At 34.3% G+C, this 9,094-nt stretch overlaps 1 protein-coding gene and 1 pseudogene across 1 annotated transcript in view; both read right to left on the bottom strand.

Annotated features, from left to right (window-relative positions):
- Positions 1-2,055: 2,055 nt before the first annotated feature.
- LOC102978611 (SIN3-HDAC complex-associated factor-like) lies at positions 2,056-5,062 on the bottom strand (annotated as a pseudogene).
- Positions 5,063-6,859: 1,797 nt separating this feature from the next.
- Positions 6,860-9,094, bottom strand: part of TMEM64 (transmembrane protein 64) — a 46,961-nt gene continuing 44,726 nt past the window's right edge. Inside the window, exon 3 of the mRNA XM_028500571.2 lies at positions 6,860-7,868. Coding sequence (XP_028356372.1) covers positions 7,650-7,868 — 219 coding nt within the window. The 3' untranslated portion in view covers positions 6,860-7,649. The remainder of the gene's footprint in view (positions 7,869-9,094) is intronic.

Raw genomic sequence — 9,094 nt, 5'->3', positions numbered from 1 at the left:
ATTTGTATCTCCTTCCTATCACAGTGAGAAACATGACTTCCATTATACACAGTGTGTTTATTTATTCCTCATGTATAAAACCAATCTCATGACCTAATTAGGTCACCACTAGACTTTGTGCTCCTTCCTTGAGCAACTCCAGGCTTTCCTCTGGGACACTGTTGCACTCCATCTCAAAATATTTTATAAACACCAGGTCTTTGAAACAAGTTATTATCATCATTGGAATAAATAGTCCAATCAAGAAGTGAAAGAGTGGCATGGACTTATATATACTACCGATGTAAAATAGATAGCTAGTGGGAAGCAGCTGCATAGCACAGGGAGATCAGCTCAGTGCTTTGTGACCACCTAGAGGGGTGTGCTAGGGAGGGTGAGAGGGAGACACAAGAGGGAGGAGATATGGGGATATATGTATATGTATAGCTGATTCACCTTGTTATAAAGCAGAAATGAACACACCATTGTAAAGCAATTATACTCCAATAAATATGTTAAAAAACAAAGAATCTGTACCTTTAAAAAAAAAACACCCCAAATTGAATTTAGTGAAATAGTATATAAACTTAAGGAAGAAATACAAAATACAAGGGGAAAATAACAGAGAAAGAAAATGTCAGATAAGCTGAGAAACATTAAAGATATTCATGTATTTAATCCTTTAACAGTTAATTATATAGCACCTACCATGTGGCAGGTGCTGTTTTAAGAGAAGGATATGCACCAGTGAAAAGAAAAGATACAGACACAAATTTTTGAATAATAGAAGTGCTATGTAAAGAATTCACACACACACAAAAAACCCAGAATCACTAATAAGGGGTACAACTGTAAACTGAAGATGCCTTTCAATATATTAAGAAATATGATTTGAGTTGGGGAGGAAGTAAAGAAGAAAACCGACAAACAGAAACCAAGATCAAACATGTCCTGGGAAAATTTTCAATGTCAAGGATGAATCACTGACTTTAACTATAAAGCTTAAAACTTTTAGAAAAAATAACATAGAAGAAATGATTGATACATCCAACATCCTGGATGTATCTCCAGAGAATTATACTGGTGAAAAAAGCCAGTCCCCAAAGTTTACATCCTGTATGATTCCATTTTCATAACATTCTTGAAATGACAAAATTATAGAAATGAAGAACAGATTATTGGTTACCAGGGATAAAGGAGGAGGTGGGAGGAGGAAAATGAGTGTGGCTATAAAAGAACAACATGCTGTGGCTATAAAAGGAAAGAAATGTCCTTTCTTGTGATGGAAATGTTCAGTTTCTTGACTATATCAGTGTCAAAATCCTGGTTGTGATATAAGCTTTAGTTTTGCAAGATGTTACCATTGGGGGAAATTGGTAAAGAGTACACAAGATCTCTGTCTTATTTCTTACAACTGCATGTGAATTGAATTTACAATTATCTCAAAATAAAAAGTTGAATTAAAAACTAAAAGTATGTAGTCAAAGATTAGTCTGTTTAATCTAGCTATCATCTGTGTATAAAAGTACCTAAAAACATTTTTAGACCTGCAATATTTATTACCCAAGTATATGTTTCCTGTAAAGATCTCTAGAAAACTCAAGAGAACCTATGGAGAGGGATAAAGAGGTCCAAACAGAGGCAGTTCAGTATTTAGAACAAATATTTTTTTTTTCTAATAAGACTAAATTTATTCAATACCCTAGTAAAAGTTTTGATTATAAGTATCCAACAGTATAAAAAGCACAAAACAGATTTGTAGATTTCTAATATATTAATACAAAGTGCATGACTACATACAGTACATCCTACAGGCAAAGAGAGGTGGAAGGGGAAAAAGAAGACTGTGGTTGAGGTCTAGTAATAAATAAATAAATACAGAAGTAGAGATGATCCATATTATAGTATATTCTACCACCAATACTGCAGCCAAAATGTACAAAAAAAAAAAGAGAGAGAGAAAAATAAAACATTTCAAATAACTCAGGAGGAAAATGGGATTCTTGTAATACACCTCAAAGTCTGTGGGAGAGCTGACCCAACTCACTATGTAGTCTGTGCATATGGTGGCTTGTAGGTTTTTCCAAAGGAAGAAATATAAAATTTTAAGTTTAGATTAAGAACTATAAAACTATAGGGTACCCATAAAAATTGGCTCACTCTTTCTTGTTATTTATACTATCCAATCTTTAAAATCCAGTTTTAAAAATAAGCACTGAGTCATGTTATTACAAGGTAGGCAAATGATCCTCCCACATTATGAAAAGTCTGAACTGGTGATATATTCTTCCTGAACTTTTAGAAAAGAGGCAATAGATAGTACTTTGGTTTGGGTTCAAGTAAAAGGCTTTTAATGAAGGTTTTACAATCGAAGAGCTTCACGTTTAGGATGTATCATGTAACACCTCAATGTTCAGAAAGCCTGACTAAAAGAAACCAAACCAAAACCAACCCACTCAGCATTAACACACACCTCTTTTCTTTTAGTAGAATTTTACTTTAATATAGAATGAAAAACAAAAACCCAAAACCCTAATAGGTTAAAACAAGTCAAACAACCATTCTACACAGATAAAACCTTCACAAAGGTCAACCGAAGTAATCCAGAGCTAAAACTGAATTGTGCAGATTTTCAATGAAGTCACCAGTCATGTAACATAAACAAATTATTTACACACTTGCAAGCCCTCTAAGACATGTGCCCCAAGAAGAATTAATGTCTGTTTTTTTCATGTGCCATCCTGAAGACTTGCACATTTTATTTTTCAGATAATTTAACATTTTTAATAGAGTGCATTCTCTACCAAGGGGTAATGCTTTGGTACTATTCATATAAGATTGCCGATCCTAAAGATTTGACATTTCCCCAAGAGGAACTTTGATTCTGCTTTAGAAGTTTCATATAAATTAAAAACTTTATCAAATATCAATATGGAGGGAGGTGACACAGGATGCAACATATACAGTCAAGTTACCTCTGTATATTTAGAAATTACTCCTTCAAGATATTCGCACTAGAGAGCTTAGTCCGTCCTGCTTAATATTCAGTAGTACAGGTTTGAATCATCAGAACCTTGGCAACACCTTAATATTTCAAAGTTATTAACAACTACCTCTAGGGGCAAGTCTGTGTTTACTGAGTTATGACAAATTTATTATAACAAAGGAAAACAAGTGTAGCCGGCCATCTTAAAAAATGCCCCAACCACTGCTTCTCAATATAGAAAGACTAAAACTACATACGTTTATCATACAACAAATCCCATCTCTGTCCCCTGAAATTCCCCTAATTTCATTCATTAGAAGGGGATTTTCTTTAAAAGCCTTAAAGAGCACTTTACAGCAGCATTCAGCTTTCCTATGAAATACTCGGCATCTTAAATATTATGTACACTTCTTTTTTTTCTTTCAGTAAGCTAGATACTGGCTTCAGACTTTGTGGAACTGGAGGGAAAATAACCCACTCAAAACTATTCTAGAAATCATCTTTTGGCAGAATAACAGGTATCCAAGTTAAAAATAGGAGGGTCATTTTGTTGGTGTTTTCCAAAATTTAAATCAGTTTTTGTTCCCCTGCTACATAAACCTCAGTCACCACTCCTGAGTGGAGATGGGCAGAGACTCTGGCCCCTGCTCTTCCGGCTTCTCAGCAGCTGCTTTCTTATTGCTGCAGCAAGGCTTGAATAGATGTGTGTCGATGAGGACTTCCCCAAAACGGCCTTTATAGATAATGCCACAGCATATTTCCTGTCTTTTCCAGTATGTGAGATCTAAAAAGGAAAACACTGGTGTTCTGTTAGAGCCAGAAGCCATCTCTGTATCTGAGCCATCATCTGACTGGTTACTATAACAAGGAGATTGAGCTGGAGAGGCACCTAAGGTGGTACTGTGAGCATCAGAAGTGTGACGTTTAAATTCCTTCTGCAGTTTACTGATCTGGTTGCTTTTTATCCTGTTTCCAGATAGAGTTTTCACTTTCTTTGGTTTCAGGGTAGTCTTTAGACTGGGTCCTGCCCTTGCATCTACCACATGATTCCAGCTTTTTTTTTTTTTGATCCTGCTGGCAATTTCTTCCATCTTTTCACGAGCAGGACACAAGCATTACAGATGTCTCCTGAATGAGTCTCATGTAACCCAAAACAGCTCTGGAAGTCCTTTTCATAGCGTTTACTGTCAGTGAATCGAGAACTGGAGGATTTAGCTCTGCAAATACAGCAGACCTCTATACTTCAGTACATCTTTGGCTTGTGAAAACCAAACATCTTTTCTTCTGGGCAATAGTCGGCCAAAAGCAGATGTTCCACGCACAGTAACGTTCCCGAAGTGCGGAGTGCACGCCAAGCCAAGCCCACCTCCTAATCGCTCCCTCGTCCTCAACTGCCTTGTCTAGAAAGATTGTCTCCTGCAATTCTCTAGAATAAGTATTATGTAGTTTAGAGATGAGTAAAAAACTTTACTATAACTAGAAATTGATGTAATTACTGACAGAACAAGAGTAATTATGAATACTCTAGAAAGGTAAGGGATGTGATATTACTACTTATTATGAATACTGAAACATTAGTTAAAACTAACAACAAAAAGACTTTCCCATTTAACTAATGATGAAGAATGAGGGAAGAGAAAACAACACTAAAGAGCATAAAATTATTTTTCTCTCCTTAAAAAGAAACAAAAATATAGAATGCTTGATTAGATAGTTATAAATTGATAATTGCAGTATCATGATTGTGAATTGCTTTAACTCTTATGGCCTCTCCCGTTGCGGAGCACAGGCTCTGGACGCGCAGGCTCAGTGGCCATGGCTCACGGGCCCAGCCACTCCGCGGCATGTGGGATCTTCCTGGACCGGGGCACGAACCCGTGTCCCCTGCATCGGCAGGCGGACTCTCAACCACTGCGCCACCAGGGAAACCCGCTTTAACTCATTTATAAAGTGTTAAAAGTAGGATATTTACTTTCAAACGTTATTAAAATATTAATGTAAATAGAGTGCACATCATACAAGTAACACCATAATGGAAAAAGGAAAAGGGAGATGTATAAATTTTTTAATTATAAAGTAAAATAACAAAACATAAAAGTGGCAAAAATTAATCAATCAAAATAAGTAGAATCTCAGATAAAAATAAAAATAATTTGAAATAGTATATTCTTTAAAATAGATAACAAAGTAGAAAAAATTGTAAATGCAGCCTAGAAATTAACTTAGAAAAGAATGATTTCTTTACAATTTGGTTTCCAAATAAAACCACAGAAGGTCTTTTTGTTTTGAACTTCAAAATGAGACAGTTTGATTCTAAAGGTTATGTCGTTTCTAAAATATATTGTATAGAGAAAAAAATTAAGGATTGTGATAGTATATATAGTATGTCTCCATTTTTGTCAGTGAGATAAATGCATACAAACATATTTAGATACATATTTATAGAGAAAAAATCCAAAAATCTTTACACTAAATTGTTAGTTGTGAATTATATATACCTGTTAAAAAGATAAGATTTCATTAAAATAACTAAAAATACTAAATAGACCTAAGACCAATCATACAACATTAAATAAAATGGAATGTAAAACATAATGAACATACATTTCTGCATTAAACAATATGTATAGGATAATAGTTGAAAAAATTAAACATTTTATGGAGGTGGAATTAGGCTTGAATTATTTTTAGAAATTTAAAATTTATCCTTGTTCATTAATTCTGAGGGTAGCACCTTGTAATATTTTTTTTCCACTTTAAATCTTTAATTCACCTTAATTTTTTCAAAAGATAGCTTGTTTTCACAATGCTATTTATTGATATCACCATCTTTACATAATATATTCTTATGTATACATGGGTCTGATTCTACACGTCCTCTTCTGTTCCATTAATCTAACTATTTCTTCTGATTTCAATGACTTTACATATGAAATTTTTGCACAGAAAGTCCTCTTTTGTTACCTTTTTTAACTTTCCTGGACATTTTCACACTTTTATTATTGCAGATGATCCGTGCATCAGTTTATTAAAATAAAAATCAAGAACAAAGCTTTGGAATAATTATTGTAAGAAGACTAACTTGACAGGATAATTTGAGAGAATTCAATGTGTGATTTAACAATGGGATGAACTGCCTCTTTCATGTTACAAGAATAGTAGTCCCGCTCACTCATTCCCAGCTAACAGAACAGCTAAAAGTTTAAATATATTATAATCCCTGTAAGAAAAATAGTACAACATTCTATTTATTTTTTTTAAATTTTGAATGATGATATGAAAGAGTAAGTCAAAATGAGAGAGGTGTTTCTAATTTGATTATAAAATTTAAAAATGCTTTATCAATTTTGACTTTGACTTCGAGTTAAATCAACACGAAGAGTTTTCAGCTCATCTGTCAGGAGTAACAAGGCAAGAAATTTAGTGTACTTATGTGATACTAAATGGTAGTAAAAGCTGAATCGAAATAGGCTAACTCTTAACTGATGAGCCAAGAGTAACTCTGATACCCAACAGAGACATAATTTTAAATTATTTGGTCTCATATCTCAGTGAGACTATTAGGGCCTCCCTTTTGCCCATGGAGCCTCTATACAGTGTCCCCTGCAGAAATGGTAATTAAGTCTGTCACTGAAAAAATGGGGAGCAGTGAGGGAAGGAATTCACATTTCTTAAATGTGCGTTATGGGATAAGTGCTTTGCATGTAACTTTTTTAGGGGGGATACAGTACAAAAATTGAATCAGAAGCTGACTACTGTTCACTTTCCTCTCTGCAGAGTTAACTCATTTAAATAATTCAGAACTTTAGGTCAAATGATTTGTCAAAGTAGTTTCTATAAAATTTCAACTTTTCTGTAGTATTACAACTAAAATTTTTTCTTTCAATCAGTTTGAATAAATCTTATTTTAGTTCTAATTTTGTCTATCAAATCGATAAGTACAAAAAGTCCATAAGCTAAGCTCAGTTGAAAATATATACTCCTGAGTGTTTACTGCACATAGTTAACCTTGAAAGCATTTTATAACCATATGCATACTTAGAACTTTCACTATCATTATGTAAGCTTGAGTCTAATGCTGGAGCTGAAATGATCTTATAACTGAACTGATGCCCTACTTCTACATCCAGGAGATATGATAATGCTTGCAACTGCTACCTAGGAATACATTTCCTTTTCCTTTCAATTACTCTTTGTAAATTTCTCTGTATTTTGAAAAAAGATTTTGCTTCTTTTGTTTCATGGGAATTATATCTATTTTTACATATGACAAACTTTTTTCTGAGTGACACTGTCTAACCTAAGTGCCCTAAAATTCATTTTTCTTGATCTCCATGACAAATATTTAAAACTAAGAGATTGGAATACATATTTTTCCATTTGCCTCAAACTATTTTGATAATCATTTGTTATTATTATAGATGCAATTTTCTAGGGCTTGATATTTTCAAAATGAGTTTAAAACTCAGCCTTAATCAAATTATATCGTTTAAGTGGATATGTAATAAAACTTTCACTTAATCAGAGTGATGGTTCCTGGGCTTTGTGGTGCTTCTGAAGCTTCCCATATCACCAGGGCAACACAGGCTGGATGCTTTTGTGTCACTGCTTATGTAGGCTTCCCATCTGCCAAAGGGTGGACTAGTATAGAAGGCACAGAATGGGGGAATAAGATGCTCTGTTGCTAACTTTCTCTAATCCTGTGTCCTCCTCTTTCAACATGAGAATGCAGAACTAGATGAATCTTCATTCCTTTCAGCTGTAAAACACGTTTTTCCAAAATTGAACAAACTAATTTAAAAATAAATTTCCCTGGAGTATGAATGTTGAGAGTAGAAGAGAATGCAGTAAACGCAGTATGAGTTTCTCTAAGCTGCGCAGTTCTCTTAGGATGTGCTTCATCCTGTAAACATTTTGAAATTTTTTATTTCAGAGATGGAAGAAAAGGAAAGTTAAGGAAACATCCTAAGATTAATTGGAATAGGAACTATATTTAACTGCAGATACAAATTAGATACTTACTCTAGACAGACATGATTTTCCTCAAGAAGTAGATGAAAAATAAAATGAAATTGAGATGGAAATGGTCCTTAGGTACAGAATCATAGCCTCCGCACTGTATACATGTGTGGATATTTTTTGACTGGCACAAAATTATATAGCAAATTGGTGACAGTCAGAAATAAAGTGCATATGTCTCTTAACTCCCAGGTCAATGATCTATTTAATTCTCTAATATCAGTATCTTCTGATATAAGCTAATGGTATCTCATATCAATAAATTATATAATCAATAAGCTATATAAATTATAGATTGTTCATTTTCCTCAGTATTTAAACAGTCTTCAGTCACTCCCATCTTAAGAGAAAAATCTTTTCTCAGTGGTTTCAACCTTCAGTGGGTATCAAGGTACCTGGAGCTCTTAAAAAATAGTCAATGCCTAGGCCCTACCTGCAGAGATTATGAAAACAGGTGAGTAAGGACAAAGCATGGATATTTTTTGAAAGGTGTCGAGGTGACTCAATGTGAGAGAACCACAGTCCTACCTCCTCCTTTATCTTTCCCCACTCCCCAGCTACTGCTTTCTCCTCTTTAATTCATAGCCTTTTAAAAACTTTAAATGACATGATGGAGAGATATACCATGTTCTTGGATTGGAAGAATCAACATTGTGAAAATGACTCTACTACCCAAAGCAATCTACAGATTCAGTGCAATCCCTATCAAACTATCACTGGCATTTTTCACAGAACTAGAACAAAAAATTTCACAATTTGTATGGAAACACAAAAGGCCCCGAATAGCCAAAGCAATCTTGAGAACGAAAAATGGAGCTGGAGGAATCAGGCTCCCTGACTTCAGACTATACTACAAAGCTACAGTAATCAAGACAGTATGGTACTGGCACAAAACAGAGATATAGATCAATGGAAGAGGATAGAAAGCCCAGCAATAAACCCATGCACATATGGTCACCTTATCTTTGATAAAGGAGGCAAGAATATACAGTGGAGAAAAGACAGCCTCTTCAATAAGTGATGCTGGGAAAACTGGACAGGTACATGTAAAAGTATGAAAATAGAACACTCCCTAACACCATACACAAAAATAAACACAAAATGGGTTAA

The sequence above is a fragment of the Physeter macrocephalus genome, chromosome 15, assembly GCF_002837175.3.
Source record: "Physeter macrocephalus isolate SW-GA chromosome 15, ASM283717v5, whole genome shotgun sequence".
Classification (NCBI taxonomy): domain Eukaryota; kingdom Metazoa; phylum Chordata; class Mammalia; order Artiodactyla; family Physeteridae; genus Physeter; species Physeter macrocephalus.
This window is presented reverse-complemented; position numbering and strand designations above follow the sequence as displayed.